Source organism: Populus alba, chromosome 2 (assembly GCF_005239225.2).
Source record: "Populus alba chromosome 2, ASM523922v2, whole genome shotgun sequence".
Lineage (NCBI taxonomy): Eukaryota > Viridiplantae > Streptophyta > Magnoliopsida > Malpighiales > Salicaceae > Populus > Populus alba.
The window spans coordinates 526,228-547,891 of NC_133285.1; the positions used below are offsets into that span (position 1 = coordinate 526,228).

At 32.9% G+C, this 21,664-nt stretch overlaps 1 protein-coding gene and 2 pseudogenes across 6 annotated transcripts; all 3 read right to left on the bottom strand.

Annotated features, from left to right (window-relative positions):
- Window positions 1-6,100: 6,100 nt before the first annotated feature.
- Window positions 6,101-9,557, bottom strand: LOC118041980 (uncharacterized; annotated as a pseudogene).
- Window positions 9,558-9,712: 155 nt separating this feature from the next.
- Window positions 9,713-21,158, bottom strand: LOC140955322 (uncharacterized; annotated as a pseudogene).
- On the bottom strand, window positions 10,023-13,533 carry LOC140955320 (uncharacterized). 6 transcript variants are annotated; one of them, XM_073407754.1, is made up of 7 exons: window positions 13,196-13,525; window positions 12,721-12,849; window positions 12,316-12,384; window positions 11,863-12,151; window positions 11,670-11,754; window positions 10,661-11,087; window positions 10,023-10,263 (listed from the first exon to the last, which is right to left on the bottom strand). In XM_073407754.1, exons 2-6 carry the CDS (start codon window positions 12,773-12,775, stop codon window positions 10,671-10,673), a joined length of 915 nt encoding a protein of 304 aa, XP_073263855.1. In that variant the 5' UTR covers window positions 12,776-12,849; window positions 13,196-13,525; the 3' UTR covers window positions 10,023-10,263; window positions 10,661-10,670. The 6 variants fall into 6 exon arrangements, with proteins under 6 accessions (XP_073263855.1, XP_073263857.1, XP_073263858.1 ...); XM_073407756.1 differs by lacking the exon at window positions 10,023-10,263 and having other exon boundaries at window positions 10,535-11,087; window positions 11,670-11,751; window positions 13,196-13,533; XM_073407757.1 differs by lacking the exon at window positions 10,023-10,263 and having other exon boundaries at window positions 10,535-11,084; window positions 11,670-11,751; window positions 13,196-13,524.
- Window positions 21,159-21,664: the final 506 nt, after the last annotated feature.

The window sequence follows — 21,664 nt, forward strand, 5'->3', positions numbered from 1 at the left end:
CACTAAATCTGTTTTTGCAGGGTGTTTTTTTGTTTTTTTGATTTGGCTCTCTTTAGTTTAGATCTGCAAATCAAGGTTAGATGAAGTTTCTGTTACTTATTTCTCTAGTGGAAACAGAGAGATCAATAACTAGGATTCCTTCTTTGACACAACTTTCTTCTTCTTTTTTTCCTGGGAAAACATTGAACATGGATAGTTTCTGTTGATTACAGGAGTGGAGCAAAGAGAGGAAAGGGTGAAGGGAGGCGAGCAAGACAATTTCTGTAGCTTTTCAATGTAGAGAGAATTTCTCAATATAGTGGGGTGGGGTGCTGTGTGAGATTTCAAGGACAGTGATAAGAGGGAGGCATGATCATGAGAGTAAAAGAACCAAAGAGAGCCAAATCAAGACAACTTTTGCAGCGCTTCATGTTTGGTCAAAGAACCGTTTAGAAAAGTAAATCACGCTCTGACCATTAATGAAAATTTCACGAGAAATATATATTTTTTTTTTTACCTGAGTTAACTCGAGTCAACTTATATGACCTGTGATCTGATTATTATACCAGGTCGATTACTGGGTCGGATTTTAAAACTATGATTTGTATTGTAAATATTATTATTTTTATTATAATTAGTATTATTAATAAAATAATTAATAAATTTGAAATAAAATATTATTACTAATATTGAAAACATATTATTATTTAAATTATAATTTTTTATGATATTTTTTATAAAAATAAAAAGTTAGTCCGCGGCGTAGTATTATTAAAAATATTCAACAATTCTAAGTATTAATAAAAAAAAATATTATAATTTGTGTTGTAAATACTATTATTTTTCTTCTAATACAAAGTATTCATATAAAAAATATTATTATTTGTGTTCTAAATATTCTTGAAATTAAAAATACTATTATTTGTGTTATGAATATTATTATTTTTATACTATCATCATCATCATCATTAATAAATTTTAAAAAACTGTTGTTACTGTTGAAGAAAAACCATAGGGGAACACGTTACTCTTGGGCTGCCTACCTTTGTACTGCCAGACCAAGCGCACAAGAACACTGGGGCTACGCTACGCCAAGACCTAACTATCCTTAGATTCCGCATGTTGTAGTACCCAAAATAATCTTGGATCATTAGTTATACAAGACCCAAAATAGACTTCTATCGTGCAATATATAGAACCCAACTTTTTTTATGTAGTCACTCCACCATCCACTCTCAAGCAAAGCCTTGCCTTCTATGCTAGCAAGGCTGGGTCAAGAGCAGCCACGAGACCAGTACTAGATACAAAAATACAGGACAAGAAAAATGAGACGCTTAAAATCGCGAGAAGTTTTGGCTCATAATCAACGGATGCCATGTTTGCGTGGTAATGCTTCCCTTCAATGATAATGCGAAGTTTATGAATGAAGTGCATGGCATTCCCATGGACTGGTTCCAAGTCAAGATCGTCTGTGTTTCACGTGTACTTTTCTTCCTGTCTTTTGAAACCAAAGATGATGCATGGGTCCATGCGTTCAATGCAAGACTTTTAATTCTATCAATTCCAATGCCTAAGACAATAGCTTCAGATTGTCTAGCAAGTCCTTTTCTTTTTCCACAAAGGAGAAAAAGGTTCACCAATAGTATCATTTGGAAATTAAGAAGGCCAGTCAGTTAATCTATTCTCCCTGACTTTCATGGGTAGAGATCGAGTAGAAAATAATCCAAATACATGTTTGGGGATTTCATTCTAAGTCTATCCGTATTGCCCACGTCTTTTAGGCCTTACTTTCATAAATAGAGTAGACTATATATTGTTATTACTATGTTGCAGCTAAGATTAATTTTTTTATGGTTAAAAACTATGTAATTGTTATTATCGTGTTTTTTAGTTGAAAAAAATTAAAACATGTAGAGGTTAAGTTGAAGTGACCTAGTTAACTTAACGGGTTAAAAAGCAATTTGAAAAACTCTTAAAAATATAGTTTCATTAAAAAAAATTCAAGACGGCATGTTTTTGAAAAAATATCGAGATGAAAACATATTAGATCGACTCGGGTTAACCTGTTAAATTCACGACTTGAATCATAAGACCACAATAACCACATACAAAGTAAATCAAAATCAAATATAAAACTCAATTCTCAATTAAACCAATGTTAAAAGATGAAATAAAAAAATCAATTAAAAAAAGAGACCAAAAAACAAACAACTCAGGTTAACCTGTCAAAGTTGCTACCTGGGTCTTATAACTGAAATAACTCATTATAAAACAAATTAAAATAAGTTATAAAGTTTAATTCTCAATCAATCCAATGTTGAAGGATGAAATTGAAAAAAAAAAAATCAATTCAAAAAAACTGAATCAACTCAAGTTAACCAACCAAACTCGTGACCTATATAATAAGACAAATATGAAGCATTATCCCAAATCAACCAAATGTTAAAGGATAAAATTGAGAAAAAATAATCAAACTAAAAAAATAACAAAAGAACCTGAGTTGACATATACAACTCGAGATAAAAAATCTCAATGTTTAGGGATGAAATTAAAAAAAAAAACAAACAAAAAAAAACATGAGTCAACCCAGGTTATTAGCCAAAATTGTGACTCAAATAATGAGGTTAGGATAACTTTATAGAAAGCAAGACCAAAAAAAAAAAAATTGAAGCCTGATTCCAAAATTAACCAAATGTTGAAGGATAAAATTGAAAAAAATATTAAAAAATAACAAAAAAATTTGATCTGAGTTACACTGTCAAACCCATGATCCAAATCAAGAAATCAGGATAACTTTATAGAAAATAAATAAAAAAAATAAACTAAGTCATAGAAAGTAAATAAAAAAAAATTTATGAAGCTCAATTTTCAATAAACCCATTGTTGAAGGTTGAAATTAAAGAGGGAAAAAATCAACATAAAAACAAGATACAATAAAACGACCTCAGTCTCCACGAGTTAACCTGCAAAACATGTGATCCAAGTCATAAGATCGGGATATTCTCATGGAAAACAAACCAAATAAATCATGAAGTCTAATTCATAATCAACTCAATGTTGAAAGATAAAATTGAAAAAATACCAATTAAAAAAAAAAACTCGAGTCAAATGGGTTAACCCACCAAACTCACGTCTCGAGTCATAAAATCGAGATAACCTTATAAAAAAAAACAAAAATAAATAATGAAGTATAATTGTCAATCAACCTAATGTTGAAAGATGAGATTGAAAAAAAAAAATGTCAATTAAAAAAAACTCAACCCAATCGAGTTAACCCGCCAAATCCGTTACATAGATTATGAGACTAGGCTGATCACATATAAAGCATACCACAATAAATTATGAAGTTCAATCTTCAATAAACTAAATGTTGAAGTATGAAATTAGAGAGAAACATAGATTTAGAAAGGAAAAAAAAAAAAAGAGGAAAAAAAACACTATTAAAATAAATAGTGTTTTATGAGGTGATGAATAATAAAATCATCACCTGTTTTAGTTTATACTGCTAGTTATTTGACATACGCTTCTCTGCGGGTCAGATAATTTTTTTGGAAGAAAAAATATATGCAAGCTTTTCAAATGTGTTTTTGTACAAAAAGAAATCTAGTTGTGAATCTAAAGGCATATACATGCATTTAATTAAATAAATCAAGAATCATCTATGTTGATAAATGTAAAAAAATAAAAATAAAAATGTTGACGTGTTGATTCGATTTGCCTAGCTGCAAGTTGATTATTGTTTTTTCCTAACGTAATGTGTAGATGTTATTAACGTGTTTTCTTATGACGAGTAAAAAATTAACTGTGAAATAAAAAGTCGAAGCTTACATATAATAAAAATATAATGAAGATCACATGAGTTAATAAAAAAATGTAAGATCTCAAGCACATTTTTAATGTAGTATAAAAATAAAACAATGTTTGCAATTGTTACATTTAAACATCATTTTCTTATTCTTTGTATAATAATTGTTCAAGAAAACAAATTACGAAAGAATAAAGATATGAAAAAAAATAAATTAAAATTAATAATATTACAATGTTTTTGTATTCTGGTAATTTTAGAGCTAGTTTGTTGTTTATTTTTGCGTTTTAAAAGTATTTTTAAAAAAAATTTATTTTTTTTACTATAAATTAATTTTTTAATGATTTTTAGATCTTTATAATTTGCTGATGTTTAAAAATAAATTTTAAAAAATAAAAAATATATTATTTTAATATATTTTCAAATAAAAATTATTTTTAAAATAATTAATACCACAACTAGTGCAATACTATTCTATTTGAAATCCCTCGCTGGTATAAGAAGGCTTAAGCCATTAGCTGCTTGGGCTTGTTTCGTATACATGTTAGAATAGTTTGTTTTGGTTTTGGTTCAATTGAGGGCCCGCGAACAAGAAACTTATGTAGGGCTGTAATCATTAAAGAAAATTATTGAATACACAGCCATGAGATAATTAATAACATCCTAAATAAATATATTATCCTTGCATTCTAATTTAATAATTTTTTTTAACGAAAATAAGCTCTCTCTCTTTTCTGTCGTTAGATATTATTTGAATTTTACCGGGATATTCTAAATGCCTTGTTTTATAATTAATGGGTTGCTACTGTAAAAAGTTAAAGTCAAGAAGGCTTTTATATTAGGCCTCGACAACATTATTTTCTTAATTTTCTTGTTTTTTCTACATGTATTTGGATTTTTTTTCTTTATTTTTTCTGGTTATTTTATAATTTTTATTTTCAGTAAAAATAAGTTGAATACTTATTTAAAACAAGTTGTAATTTATTTTTATAACTAGTAGCTAGTATATAAACAATTAAGTTGTATTAGGCCTAGAAAACATTTATATTTCTTGTAATTTATTTGATTATTATTGAGAATTATTTTGTCTTCGTGTTGATAAATTAGCTCTGGAGTATCTCAAACCTTTTTTTTAAAAAAAAAAAAAAAAAACAATTGTTTTCTTTTCAATCTTGTTCAGCTCCGTCAAGCTTTTTCTTAACTAGCCGTTTACCATTGCTTTGCTTTTGATAATTATATCATTATTTTTAAAATAAAAATTATGATGCACGTTTTTATCTATTAAAACATAAATTTAACTGAATTCTAGTTATCATGTCCATGAAACACCTTGTAATGTTTGATTACTATCGCCCCATTCTCCATTCCAGCAATAACTTAGACTTACTAGTAGTAATCTCATTGTTCTTAATTTCAGTGATGGTTTTTTATGTTTCGGTGATTCTTCCCTTTTAATCCTACTGTGATCTTTATCAGGTTACTTGTGAGCATGTTAATTTACCGAGGAAAGGTTTTGAAAATGAGGTTGTTTCACGGCTCGGAGGGGTGTTGCAGTGGTGAAGCATATGATAATAAGAGCCTGATGTTTAGTGCTCCTGCAAACAAGTTTTGGGATTGGGCTTTGCCCTCAGAAAGAGATGACAGATGTTGGTCCTGAGGATTACCTTTCTTTTCCTGGCTTGTCTAAGAGCATCAGGACAGTTGCACACACCCCAAGCTTTCTCTCATTTAAAGATATCATGAAGGGGAATAAGGATGATAAATATTGCGGTATCAATGGTAAAGAATTTCAACTTCAAAAACTGGTTTCATTCTTTTATAAACCAGAAGCTGACACGAAGAAATCATTTTTTCTGCTAGTAAATGTCTCTGAGACAATAAAAACTCTCTTTTAACTTCTTGCGGTTCCAAACATGAGACATAAATCTTGAAGTGGTATTCCTTCGGAAGATGATGGAAAATCCCATCCGTGCCAAATGATAAATACCAAAGCACAACATTCGGAAAAAAATCAATCCAAACACTGCTTTTAGGCATCCAATATACAAGAGCTTGCAGGAACAAATGGAGTTAACAAATATCTTCTGCATATTTCAAGTGGGGATTTGCCTAGTTATAAGATGAGTGATGATTTCAATTTAACCCAGACAGTGATGCTCTAATTGATTCTACAGTACACGAGAAAAGTGTGCTTCGTTAAAATTACATACAATGTCACCCTAAAATATTATAAAGACATTTAATGTACTAAAAGAAAAAGTTCTTCCAAAATTAAGAAATATTATAAACTTCAATGTGAGCTCAAATTTCACATTTTCAACTAGGAACTGTGATATCACCTCCATTTGCGTACATGCCAAGAGTTCGCAGCTCCAGCAAAGAAATCTCAAGACCTGCCAATGATCTCTTAGGACATAGAAATTCTTGAGACACGAATTTCATCGAAGGTCGAGATTTTGGATTCGAATGTAAGCAAGAGAATGCCAGAGTTGCAATAATACATATATTCTGTATGACAATTTCATCTGTTGGAGGTGGCAAACAAGGATCTAACACTTCTTTCAGTGTAATAGCCCGAGCAGATGATGATAGGATATCTCCTGGATGCATTCCCATCAATGTTTCTAGCGCCACTACTCCAAAGCTATAGACATCACATTTCTCTGTCACCACCATAGTATAAGCCAACTCTGTCCATAAACAAATTGAAATTAAATAGTATATAAAAGAGAGTTTGCTTTAATGTTGGCAGTGGCGGAGCCACATAGATACAAAAGGGAGCAATTGCATGCAATTGCATGGTTGATATTGGAAAGTTATTATTACAACTCATTTCCTTTTTTCTCCAAGGTACAAATTTTTCTTCAACAGTTAAGTAATTAATTTTTTTACCTTTTACTTTTAGGTAAATTTCTTCATTTTTTTTTATTTATTTTATTATCTAATTTTAATTTTATTCTTTTATAATTAGTTATTAAAAATATTAGGATTTATGATAATTTAAGGGTTTTGATATGAATATGTTCAAAATAAATATTTAAATCTGCTAATTTAATCAATTAAATATTTATTTTCTTATTATAAGGAAATAAATTAATATTCATGCAAAACCACTATTCTTAGCATCTCTTGCATTGGTAGAGTAGCTTACTGAAATTTAATATTTTCACATGATTTGTTTATAAGTAAAATATCAAGTAGAAAAACATGTTTTTCAAGCATTGTTTCTCTTACACAGACACTAGATATTATTCCTCAATTAAATATCTAGAAATGATTAAGTATAATTTAATCAATATACTTATCATATGCATATAAATATATAAGTTTTAGGAAGCGGTTTTAAAATATAAAAACTCGAAAAAAAACAATTATAATATAAGTTTTTTTATTTTAAAAATATTTTTTAAATTAATTTTACTTGATATGAATTATGATATATGTTTTGAATTAATTTCTAAACACATATCTGCATAACATAATATTTATTAATAATTTATCTTTTCATTTAAAAAACCTCTGGCACCAGCATGCTGGATGTTGCATGACATGAGTGATACACGTAGATAAAGAAGAAATATTTGACCTGGGGCAATGTATCCATAGGTACCAGCAAGTACGGTGAGGTTGGACGAATCAGGATCGAGAAGTCTAGCCACACCAAAATCTGCAACAAAAGACTTGGATTCTAAATTCAACAGAACATTGCTGCTTGATATGTCTCGATGAACAATTGGTGGGTTGCAATCATGATGCAAGTAAGATAATGCGTGAGCAATGTCTTTGATGATGTGTGCTCTTTTCATCCACTTCAATTCCACAGCTTCAACATCATTTCTCAAGGCACAAAACAAGCTTCCCTTTTCCATGTACTCGTAAACAAGAAACATGCAGTGCTGGTGCAAACAGAATCCATAAAGCTTTACAATGCTCCTGTGACGTATTTGCGCGAGCAGTTCCACCTCATTTTTGAAACACTTGTCAAAAGCCGGCTCCTCTGCCTCTCGATGATGAAGTTTCTTCAAGGCAACTAATTTCCCACATGGAAGTTGTGCTCGGTAGACATTCCCATAACCACCGGTTCCGATACAATATCTGAGGTCAAAGTTCTCGGTCGCTGCAATGATGTCTTCATATGCAATCCTCCCATCATAATTCCATATGGAAAACAAGTCTCCATTCTTTGATGATGTTGGCTTAGGTTGGGTAGCCTTGCCTCGAGACAGATAACAACATCCGAGACACAAGAGACAAAGTGAAATGGTGGTGATAGGAAGAAATATCTTGATGGAATGAATCATTCTGTTAGTTTCTGAAGGTAACGAACAATTTGAGAAATCAGGGTGTAAATATTTGTTGCCCTCAAATGCAGTAGCTTTAAAAGTTGCAGAATCGTTGGTAATTTGCCCATGAAGAAGAAAATCACATGTGAAATAAAAATCAAAGGGTGTTGGCAAATTCAAGGGAACAGGACCTGAGAGATTATTGTAACTAAAATTCACATATTGTAAAGAGGTCAAATCATATAGTTCGGAGGGTATCTCTTCACTTAAATTATTGCAGCTCAAATCTAGGGAGGTCAAATTATTACAATACTTCAAAGATGAAGGGATGTATCCATTGATTTGGTTTAGAGAAAGGTTTAGTTCTCTTAAACTGCTCATTATAGTAGGAATCGAACCACTAATATTGTTTGAACTCAAATATAGTTCTTCCAAATTTGTCAAGTTTTGTATTTTCAAAGGGATGGGTCCATTGATTTGATTGTGAGAAAGGAATAGAAATCTCAAACTGGTTAAATGGCTCATTGTAGTAGGAATCGAACCACTGATATTGTTTGAATTTAGATATAATTCTTCCAAATTTATCAAGTTCTGTATTTTTAAAGGGATGGATCCGTTGATTTGATTGTGAGAGAGGTATAATGTTTTCAAGTTTCTTAAATTGCCTAATGAAAAAGGAATTAAACCACTGATCTTGTTGCCACCAAGATGTAAATATTGTAGATTCGTCAAATTTCCTATTTCTAAAGGGATATGTCCATTGATTTGGTTGCTTGAAAGATCTACAAAAATCAAATTGGATAGAAGGCCAGAGTTGAAGGAATTGAACCACCTAAGATATTAGAGTAAAGATCTAATTTTTGTAGATTCATCAAATTTCCTATTTCCAAAGGGATGGATCCATTGATTTGATTCTCACAAAGAACTAGAGAAGTCAAGTTGGGTAAAAGACCCATAGTTGAAGGAATTGAACCAACTAGGATATTAGAACAAAGATCTAAATCTTCAAGGTTCATCAAGTTTCCTATTTCCAAAGGAATGGATCCATTGATTTTGTTCATACGAAAGATCAAAGACCTCAACTTGGCTAAACTACCCCTTGTTCGAGGGATTGGACCATTAAGCGTATTATAACTCACGTCCAAACTCTCTAGATTTCTCATGTTCCCTATTTCTCTTGGGAGGGAACCTTCGAGACTATTATGATCTATAAATAAATGCGTTAGATTGTCCAAATGACAAAGTGCCGAAGGGATTGGGCCGCTGAAGCTGTTATGAGACAAGCTCAAAGTAACAAGATTTTTAAGATTGCCTAGTTCTGGAGGGATGGAATTGGTGAAATAATTGGAAGAAAAATCAAGCTCAACCAATCGGCTGAGATTTCCAAGTGAAGACGGTAACTCACCTGTCAGATTATTTGAGGACAGGTTGAGGTATCCGAGTTGTGGAAGGATAGAAATTTGAGGCGGGATGCTCCCACTGAGCTCATGGTTTCAATTTAACCATATTTCAAGTGGGGATTTGCCTAATTATAACCATATTTCTGCATATTTCAAGTGGGGATTTGCCTAATTATAAGATGAGTGATGATTTCAATTTAACCTAGACGTACAGAGAGGTAGACTTAATATGATGCTCATATATATTGATACTAGCTATCATGCACAAGAAAAGTCTGCATTATTAAAATTACATACAATGTCACACTAAAATATTACAAAGACATGTAGTGTGCTAAAACAAAACAAAAGAAAAAAAGTTCATTCAAAATTAAGAAATTCTATAAACGTATGCTCTTGGAGGCTCTCGTTGAAGTTCCATGCAAGATCGAAGTTGACTTTTTCAGTGAGGAACTGTGATATCACCTACATTTGTGTGCAAGCCAAGATTTCGCAGCTCCAACAAAGAAATCTCGAGACCTCCCAATAATCTCTTGGGAGATAGAAATTCTTGAGACACGAATTTCATTGAAGGTCGAGATTTTAGATTTGAATGTAAGCAAGAAAATATCAGACTTGCAATGGTACATAAATTCTGTATGACAATCTCATTTGTTGGAGGTGGCAAACGAGGATCTAACACTTCTTTCAGTGTAATAGCCTGAGCAGATGGTGATAGGATATAAGTTAAACTCTGTCAAATATACAAAGCTGTACACATCACATTTCTCTGTCACCACCATAGTATAAGCCAACTCTGTCCATATACAAAACGAAATTAATATATACAGTTAAACAACTCGTAGCACCAAAAATTAAAAAATGAAGAAAGGGAATGCCAACAGTCATAGTGAAGCAGGCAGCTTCAAATAAAATGCAATTTAAGCAATGTGAGTTGAAATGCCAAGAGTCATTGTTTTCTCAAACTACTCAGTTTTTATTGGTCTCAAGAATTTGCCACTCAAAAGAACAAGCATTCCATCTTTGATCTGGATGCCCCCAAACATAAGTTTTTTTACCTCAGCAAATAAAAATGAAGCAAGGCCATGATGAATAACTTTACAACAATGCAGCATTTCAACACAATCTATACAGCACATACAAAAATTGGCAACCGTGAAAAAAAATGGAGAGAGAGGGAGGGAGGGGAAAACCAGATTGCTGCTAGAAAGAACTCCAATTGCCAGAACTCTTTTTGGGAGTTTGATCTTCAGATGAAACCTTAAAGGGGGCACTGGAGCCAAATGGATCTCCATCATCAAATGAAGAGAATGCAAGGCTGTGGCCAAAATCTTTGGAGCTGTTTATGGAGTCGAACCTCGTAAGCTTTTCTCGTGGTGAAAAGCCTCCTTCATTCATGCTGAAGGAATCAAATCTCGAGTAATTGTCAAAATGGTCCCCTGCTTCGCTGAACCTTGGAGAGTTGCCAAATCTTGACATTGGGGAACCTGCAACAGATTCTTCAAAAAATATACTCTTTTTCTGGAAAGTATTCATTGTTGATGTGGATTCCGTTCTGATTGGCTTTAGACCAAAATCATCAGATCCAAAGAAATCTCTCTCGTTCTCAGAAGAGTCCTGCTAGATGACACAACCAAATAATTGAGGGCAATGTGAAGAGATATCTCAGACTTTTATTATTTAATCGATCACTGCAACACCCATCATAGCAGCAGCACCAATCCATAAAATAATTTTAATCAAAATAATTTGTATCTTTAGCATTGTTTGAGCTCTCTAATAGCACATGGCATCTCTCACAAAGTTCAACTCACTGTATCGACAATGGAAATGCATCTGGATATCTCATTGGATGATAAAACCTGAGAACTGCACACAGGTATATTTCACAAGACTTGCCAACAGGTTCACTTCGACCAGAGTGCCTATGCACAAAACATGGAAACCTAAGGATAGATGCATGGCCCAAGGTATGTGCAAATATGATGGTAATAACAAGAATATGCCTACATTTGTAAAAGCATTCCAGCAATCATGATGTGAGGGTTAAATCAATATAACAGGTGCAATTCCTTAATGAAGTGATCTATAAAGTGATAACTGCATAGAATGTGCTTCAGCAAGCTACAATTTGAATATCCAACATGTATCCATGCTCAATTGCAGTAGAATAAAAGAGTGCTTCAGGAATACTGGACTCACCTTGTTGCCTGCAGGGTTAAATCCCCAGACTGAGTCCACATCATCATTTGTGTCAAAGGCACCCCAAGTTGAATCATCAAAACTTCTATTGCCAAAAATATAAAGTTCATTATCATCATGAAGTAGGCCAACAATCAGCACTAAAGTAGGAGGCATGCAGGTAAAAGACATGGAAACAAATTGATTGCTGTACCTGTGGGTATCTATATCTGCTTCAGTATTCTTGGCAAAAACATCAGCAAAGTCTTGAGATGGACTTTCTGAAGCAGCCCTTCCAGCTGGACTGTCTTGAGGGCTTCTTGCAATTTCATCTTCACTGTGGATATATGCAGATTCACTCTCAAGCACATGGTCTCCAGTAAAAATTCCAGACCTCCCATCTCCATTTGACAATGAATCAGGGGTTAAACTACCATCCGCAGGTGCTCTCTCCTTTTGACCTGAAGCACTTTTCACATCAACAGTGAGCTCGTTGGAAAACCCTGAAAGTGGAAATGATATGTTGCATAGATAAATTCGAACTCATATTTGTGCAATATTCTTGAGAAAAATCCACTCAATTCATGGCATTTATTGGAGATTGGAAAGGCAAAAGGAAGCATGAGGTGTGATAAATAGTTCAATGTAGGGAAGGTAGAGAGCATACCTTCATCTTCAAACTTATCCCAGTCTTCATCCCAAGTAGCAGCACCCTCTTGAATTCCTGGTTGCCAGCCTTGAGAATCACAAATGTAAATCAATTATGACGGGAACCATAACATATATTAATTCATTCAGGAGTTAATGGAATTAATCAAATTCAAACAAAATATTCCAAGCACTGAACAATAAACCAAAAAAATCCAGTAAGCAAACATACAAAAAGAGATTAATCACACTAAAAGAGAGCAAGCAAGCATACAAAAGTAACGTTTCCCTTCTAATCCAGTGACAATACCGAATTGGCAATCTAAACCTCAAAATTGCCATTTCGCAAGCTCAATTATCCAGTCTAGCAGATAACAAGTTCAACTATAGCAATGAAAGAAAATGTGGAGATGAAGAAGCGCACAGGCAGGCAGGCACTGACGAGTTGCGCAAAGTAATAGCACGCCTTTCCCTTCCATTTCAGCGAAAATTGTGGATAATTGTGCGATAAATCACCAATTCTAAGTCCCCGAATTTGCTCACATTATCTAATCTAGAGGATAACAGACAAGTCGAAACAGAGAGGACATCAAGAAGTACAGTAGTACTGATGGGCAACAAAGCTTCATAAATGCATCAGGGATTGGCAAATCATCTTTAAAATATTAAATATTAACGATGCCCAACAGAATCACTAACACTTTTAATCAATGATATAATCAAATTAACCGAATTCCCCCATTAACACCACAAATCAAACTTAAACTCAAACTCAAATACCCTTTTCTTCTTACTGCTCTGTGAGCAAATTAGGAAACAGCAAAGATCACAAGCAAGAGAAAGAAACTCCTTACATTTCAAAAACATTGAAATGCAAAATCCCATTACAACAGCCATACCTATATCCTCCTTGAGCTATCAAAAGGTCTCCAATTTACAGAGATTCCAAAAACCCTCTTCCCTACTTCTTGTTTGGCAATTCAACAAGTAGGTCCAGGAGAATTGAACCATCCATGAGGCCGATTCAACTTCGATTATTAGGGCTTATTTCCCTTATTCGAAATGGGAAACTAATATGAGTAGGAAACCGAGAGGAAGGAGAAGTAGGGGAAGGGAGAAAAAGGGTGCTGTATTTTTTTTTTTTTAATATTATAATAAATATTTTGTAATTAAATAGTGGTACAATAGAAGAGAAACCAACAAGAAGAAGCAATCAAGAAAGGAGAGTGAAAATGATCAGCAAAGGTAGAAAAGGTTGACCAAACCAAGATAGTCGTCATGGTTTTTTATTACAGTTATTTTTTTAACTTTCAGTTGACGACAGAAGGAGAGTGAAAACTATTTTCCCTTACAGGGTTTTAACTATGGTCAGTTCTGTGTTGTCGGAGTTTAGAAGCTGAACCTTGGGTCCCACTTAATTGGTGTCCGAAAACAGCCTGGATTCGTGGGAGTCTTGCCTGTTTATGGTTGAAACTGAACGATAAACTATAGTTGAAGGAGAAAATCTAAGCAACCACCATCTCTGCTTGATTAAGCAATAAGCGGGAAGATTGAAAAATCGTTGGTTTCTTTTTTCTTTTTTCAGCCTAATCTGAACGACTTTATCGCGTTTCTAAATTTGTTTGGATTTTAAGTGAGGATGTAAATTTTAATAATTAAAGGCTATTGAAATTCTGGCTCCGTTTACTGTAAATATTTAGAATGAATTACTCGTAATCTTTTTTAAACTGACTTTTAATTTTAAATGTTTTTCTTTAAAATCATAAAACTAGACTTAACTATTTTTTATTATCGTGTTAGAAGTAACTTTTAATCTAAACAGAGATGATTTATTTATTCTAAACCAAAGACTTTCATGACATTCTAAGCTCGATCTCAAGATTTGTAAATCAGAACCATAGAACCATCCATCTTAAACAAAGTAGTTATTCCAATTTTTAATTTTTTTTATGGTGACGGGTGAATTGGATAATGTGTGATGGATATCCAGTTTGGATTGAGGACTAGATTAAGAATTAGGCAATAGTTGGAGGACTTGAAAAGTAATTGCAGAAGTAGACCTGTACAACCCTACAATCTTGTCTTTTAGGGGAGTACTTGCCTTTTGGTTTTGGATGATGAGGCCCTTGAGTTGCCACGTTTGTGGGTTCTGGTAATTCTTGCAAGAATTTGAAATCTCGTGCTGATTACTGATTAGTCTTGCTCGTATAAAAAGGCTTAAGCCTACAGCTGCTTGGGCTTTGTTTCGTATTGCCACGTTGGAATAGTTTGTTTTTGTTTAGGTTCAATTGAAGGCCCGAAAAGCCTCGAACAAGAAACTGATGCGGGGCTGTAATCTTTAAAGAAAATTATTGAATATACACAGCCATGGGATAACTAATAAAATCCTAAATAAATATATTATCCTTGCATTCTAATATAATTGCAGAATTGGATCGGCGACTTGTCAATTGTCACCATGATAATGGGTATATATATAGAGCTTTCATGCAGGAGAATATGAACTGTCAGATAATCATTTGTTATAATTAGACTATGTAAAACATTTAGCATATACGATCTACGAACGACCGTCCAAGGAAAAAAATGATGCTCCAAATAATTTTTTTTCCTGGCTTGTCTAATTAAGAGCATCAGCGACAGATGCACATACCCCAAGCTTTTTCTTATTTAAAGATATCATGAAGGGGAAATTAATGGGATGATCAATGTGATAACAAGGTAAAGAATTTCAACTTTAAAAATTGGTTTCAATATTTTATAAATCGGATGCTGATACGAAGAAATCATGTGCTCATAATCGGATACTATGATATATTTTCTCTGTTAGTAAATGTCTTGAGACTGAAAATAATCTATAGCTAGGCATCTTGTACAGCTATGTACAATGTTGCGTATTACTCCTAGATAGATATGGTGGAGGGAGGACATCTTAATTCACCATCCTTTGAAGTCAAAGCCTGGTTCAAACATGAGACATAAATCTTGAAGTGGAAAATGATTGAAAATTCCATCTTTGCCAAATGATAAATAATAAGGTGCTCATTTAGAAAAATATTGAGCAAAACGTGTTGCTCAAATAATGACAAGAGTCAGAATAGACTCTAGAGAGTAGATCCAAACACTGCTTTCAAGCATCTATTATACAAGAGCTTGCAGGGACAAATTAATGGAGTTAACAAATATCTTCTGCATATTTCAAATGGGGATTTGCCTAATTATAAGATGAGTGATGATTTCAATTTAACCTAGACGTACAGAGAGGTAGACTTAATATGATGCTCATATATATTGATACTAGCTATCATGCACAAGAAAAGTCTGCATTATTAAAATTACATACAATGTCACACTAAAATATTACAAAGACATGTAGTGTGCTAAAACAAAACAAAAGAAAAAAAGTTCATTCAAAATTAAGAAATTCTATAAACGCATGCTCTTGGAGGCGCTCTCGTTGAAGTTCCATGTGAGCTCGAAGTTGACTTTTTCAACAAGGAACTGTGATCTCACCTACATTTATGTGCGAGCCAAGATTTCGCAGCTCCAACAAAGAAATCTCGAGACCTCCCAATAATCTCTTAGGAGAGAAATTCTTGAGACACGAATTTCATTGAAGGTCGAGATTTTGGATTTGAATGTAAGCAAGAACATATGAGACTTGTAATGGTACATATATTCTGTATGACAATCTCATTTGTTGGAGGTGGCAAACGACAATCTAACACTTCTTTCAGTATAATAGCCTGAGCAGATGATGATAGGATATCTCTCGGATGCCTTCCCATCAAAGTTTCAAGCGCCACAACTCCGAAGCTGTACACATCACATTTCTCTATCACCGCTATAGTATAAGCCGACTCTGTCCATATACAAAACGAAATTAGTGTGTGTGTGTGTGTGTGTCTATATATATATATATATATATATATATATATATATATATATATATTAAAGAACTCTAAAAGGCGTGGGGAAAGCACTGTAGCTTCCCCACGCCTTTTAATTATACTTTTATATAATAATAATAATTATTATTAATAATTATTATAATTATAATTATAATTATATTATTATATTATAATATATATTATTTTTCGTTTTTTTTTCTGTATTTGTTTTGGTTTATTATGCCTTTATGGGTTTTTTTTTGGCTTCTTTCTTAGTTTTTTCCTTTTCATTTTTTTTATTTAATTTAGTTTGTTAATTGATCCCGAGTTTGACGGGTTAACCTAGTTTGATGAGTTAACTAGATATTTTGTTTTTTTTTCTTTTTTGCTTTTTAATTAATTTTTTTCATTTAGTTTAGTTTGGTAATGTTAAATTTCTTTATATTTAATTATCAGACTTTCATGACACATATTCCAAACTTGACAAGTTAACCCAGTTAATTATGGGTTGACCCGTTAATTTTTTTTTTCTATTTAGTTATTAAACTTTCATGACACGAATCTAAGGTTTGACGAGTTATCCTAGTTTGAAAGGTTAACCCAGTTAATTCAATTTTTTTTTCTTTTTCTTCATATGGTTTTTTTTCTTTGTTTTTTTATGACACGTATTCCAAGCTTGACAGGTTAACCCAGTTAATTATGGGTTGACCCGTTAATTTTTTTTCTCTATTTAGTTATTAAACTTTCATGACGCGAATCTAAGGTTTGACGGGTTATCCTAGTTTGAAAGGTTAACCCAGTTAATTCAATTTTTTTTTCTTTTTCTTCATTAGTTTTTTTCTTCATATGGTTTTTTTTTTCTTTGTTTTTTTTTTCTTTTTAATTATCACACTTTTATAACACGACCTTGCAACCAAACCCACATTCAAGGCTCTTGGGTCTGGTGTTACAAACAAACTCACTTAAACTTGAGTCATATAAGTTTAATATTATTATAAATATTACTCTTGGGTCAAGCATTGCAGATAGACCAAAGGCTCTTGAGTATATCTTTGCAGAAAGACATAACACTTTTAGATCTTATCATTTTTTGATATTTTTTATGTAAGAAAAAAAAAATAACCTGTGGCGTATGCCTTTGTTTTGTTTTCTTATTTTTCCTTTTCCTTTTCAAGACTTACTATGGACTGCACAATGCAATCCATAGTTTGTTTGTTTTTTTTTTTGTAGTTTTTTTTTGTTTTTTCTTCTGTCGTATTTTCTTTTGTTTTTGGCTTCTTTTTTTTCGTAGCAGTTTTTCCTTCTTTTTTATTTTTAACGCGTGGGTTTTTCCACTGTAGTAGCTTTTTTTTTTTTCCTCGCTTTTGTTTCTTCTGTTTTTTACATATAATCTATCACTATGCACACAGTGAAACACTTGAAATTTTTTTTTTTCGTTTTTGTTTTCCTTTTTTTTTCGTTTTGCCCATGGTTTTTTTTTTTTTTTTTTTTCTTTGTGTTTTTTTTTCTTTTAATGAATTTTTTTGTTTAATTTATTTTGTTAATGTGAAAAAAAAAATTAATTTAGTTATCATACTTTCATTACACAGATCTCGGTTTTTTTTATATATTAAGTTGGTTGAGAACTTAGTTTTGCAGCTTTTTTTAAAAAAAAAAAAACATTATGGATTACTATAGTATTTTCCTTACATGATTTTTGTTTGGCTGCAGTGTTTCCCTCACATGTTTATTTTTTAAATTATCTTTGTTAAATTTATTTTTTAATATTGAGTTGGTTGAGAATTTAGCTTTAGCTTTAGCTTTCCCCATGTTTTTTCATTATAATTATTATTATATTGTATTATATTATATGACTGTTTTTTTCTTTTGTTTTTTCTTTTTACTTTTTTTAATGAATTTTTTTTGTTTGATTTAGTTTGTTAATGTTTTTTTTTATTTAGTTATCATATTTTCATGATATGAATCTCGGGTTTGATAGGTTAACCTGATTTGACAAGTTATTTTTTTTCATTTAGTTTAGTTTGTTAAAGTTAATTTTCTTTCTATTTAATTATCAGACTTTCATGACACGTATCTTGGGCTTGACAGGTTAACTTGGTTTGATGGGTTAACCCGGTTAATTCTGGGTAAACCCGTCATTTTTTTTTTTCTATTTAGTGATCAAACTTTCATGACGCAAATCCCAGGTTTTACAGGTTAACCTGGTTTAAAGGGTTAACCCAATTAATTCAATTTCTTTTTCTTTTTCTTCATTAGTTTTTTTTTGTTGATTTTTTTTCTTTGTTTTTTTAATTAATCTATTTAATTATCACACTTTTATGACACGACCTTATAGCCAGACCCACATCCAATATTCTTGAGTCCGGTGTTACAGTGAGACTTACTTAAACCTTGGGTCATGCAAGTTTAATTTTATTATTAATATTATAAATATTACTCTTAGGTCAGGCGTTGCAACTAAACCCAAAATTCTTGGGTATAACTTTGCAGAAAAACCCAAGATTTTTAAACTTTTATTTTTTTTAATATTTTTTATAAAAAAAAAGACTTGCGGCATCGCGCGGGTATCAAAGCTAGTGTATATATATATATATATATATATAAAGAGAGTTTGCTTTAGTTTTACAGTGCATGAGTGGTAAATATGGATGTTAAGAAGAAATATTTTTACCTGGGGCAATGTATCCATAGGTACCAGCAAGTACAGTATGGTTGGACGAATCAGGATCGAGAAGTCTAGCCACACCAAAATCAGCAACAAAAGACTTGGATTCTGAATTCAACAGAACATTGCTGCTTGATATGTCTCGATGAACAATTGGCGGGTTGCAATCATGATGCAAGTAAGATAATGCGTGAGCAATGTCTTTGATGATGCGTGCTCTTTTCATCCACTTCAATTCCACAGCTCCAACATCATTTCTCAAGGCACAAAACAAGCTTCCCTTTTCCATATACTCATAAACAAGAAACATGCAGCGCTGGTGCAAACAGAATCCATAAAGCTTTACAATGCTCCTATGACGTATTTGTGTGAGCACTTCCACCTCATTTTTGAAACTCTTGTCAAAAGCCGGCTCCTCTGCCTCTCGACGATGAAGTTTCTTCAAGGCAACTAATTTCCCACTTGGAAGTTGTGCTCGGTAGACACTCCCATAACCACCGGTTCCGATACAATATCTGAGGTCAAAGTTCTCGGTTGTTGTAATGATGTCTTCGTATGCAATCGTCCCATCATAATTCCATACGGAAAACAAGTCTCCATTCTTTGATGATGCTGGCTCAAGTTGGGTAGCCTTGCGTCGAGACAGATAACAACATCCGAGGCACAAGAGACAAAGTGAAATGGTGGTGATAGAAAGAAATATCTTGATGGAATGAATCCTTCTGTTGTCTTTTGAAGGTGGGGAGTAACTAGTTGGACAACGTGAGATATTAGTGTGTAAATATTTGTTGCCCTCAAATACAGTATCTTGAAAAATTTCAGTATTGTTGGTTCTTTGGCTATCAAGAGAATAACAAGTGAAATACAGATCAAAGGGGGGTTGCCAAAGCGAGGGAACAAAGCCTGAGAGGTTATTGTAACGAAAATTCACATAGTTTAAAGAGGCCAAACCATATAGTTCGGAGGGTATCTCTTCACTTAAATTATTGAAGCTCAAATCTAGGTATGTCAATTCATTACAATACTTCAAAGATGAAGGGATGGGTCCATTGATTTGGTTGTGAGAGAGTAATAGAATTCTCAAACTAGTTAAACGGCTCATTGTAGTAGGAATCGAACCACTGATACTGTTTGAATCTAGATATAATTCTTTCAAATTTATCAAGTTCTGTAATTCCAAAGGGATGGATCCGTTGATTTGGTTGTGAGAGAGGTATAGCGCTGTCAAGTTTCTTAAATTACCAAATGAAAAAGGTATCAAACCAGTGATTTGGTTGTTGGAAAGATCTACAAAAATCAAATTGGATAAAAGATCCAATGTAGAAAGAATTGAACCAGCTAGGGTATTAAAGCCAAGAACTAAATCTTCAAGGTTCGTCAAATTTCCTATTTGCAAAGGGATAGATCCATTGATTCTGTTAATAGAAAGATCTAGATTAGTCAAATCGGGTAAAAAACCTATCGTTGAAGGAATTGAACCAACTATGATATTAGATCTAAGCTGCAAATCTTTTAGATTCATCAAATTTCCTATTTCTAAAGGGATGAATCCATTGATTGCGTTGCTAGAAAGGTTCAAAGACCTCAACTTGGCTAACCTACCCCATGTGCGAGGGATTGAACCATTAAGTGTATTATGACTCACGTCCAAACTCTCTAGATTTTTCATGTTCCCTATTTCTCTTGGGAGGGCACCTTCGAGAATATTGTCATCCATATGTAAATGCGTTAGATTGTCCAAATGACACAGTGCCGAAGGGATTGGGCCGCTGAAGCCGTTATCAGACAAGCTCAAAGTAACAAGATTTTTAAGATTGCCTAGTTCTGGAGGGATGGATTTGGTGAAATGATTGGAAGAAAAATCAAGCTGAACTAATCGGCTGAGATTTCCAAGTGAAGACGGTAAGTCACCTGCTAGATAATTTGAGGACAGGTCGAGGTATCTGAGTTGTGGGAGGATAGAAATTTGAGGCGGGATGCTCCCACTGAGCTCATGGTTGGCCAGGTGGAGACGGGCAAGGTTTGAGAAGCAAGAAAAGTTCATCTTTGCAAACTTATTTCCCACCTTGACGAGCTCCCAGTGATGCTTCCAGCCCGATCACAGACTATGCCAGTCCAGTTGCAGCGATGTGAGGTGAGGTTGCTGTAGTCACTCCACCATCCACTCTCAAGCAAAGCCTTGCCTTCTGATGCTAGCAAGGCCGAGTCATCAAGTGCAGCCACAGATACAAAAATACAGGACAAGAAAAATGAGATGCTTAAAATTGCAAGAAGTTTTGGCTCATAATCAATGGACGCCATGTTTGTGTCTAATGCTTCCCTTCAATGATAATGCTAAATTTATTAACCACAGATACAAAAAAAAATGACTTGCGGCATCGCGTGAGTCATCTAACTAGCATATACTAAAAGGGATTAGTGTTTTACTGTGGATTGCACGATGCAATCCAGAGTAAAACACCGATACCTTAGGTTTTTTTTTTTCTTTCAAGTTGTCTTATTTTTTTTAGCTGTTTTTTTTTTATGCATTTCAAGATTATTTTTTTGCTTCTTTTTTTTTTTCTTTTAACAAAATTTTTTTGTTTAATTTAGTTTATTAATGTTAAATTTTTTTTATTTAGTTATCAAACTTTCATGAAACGTTTTATGGATTTAACGGGTTAACCTGATTTGACAAGTTAACCCAGAATTATTTTTTTTGCTTTTTTTTTCTTTTTAATTACTTTTTTTTTGTTTAGTTTAGTTTGTTAATATTAAATTTCTTTCTATTTAGTTATCAGACTTTCATGATAAATATCCCGAGTTTCACGGGT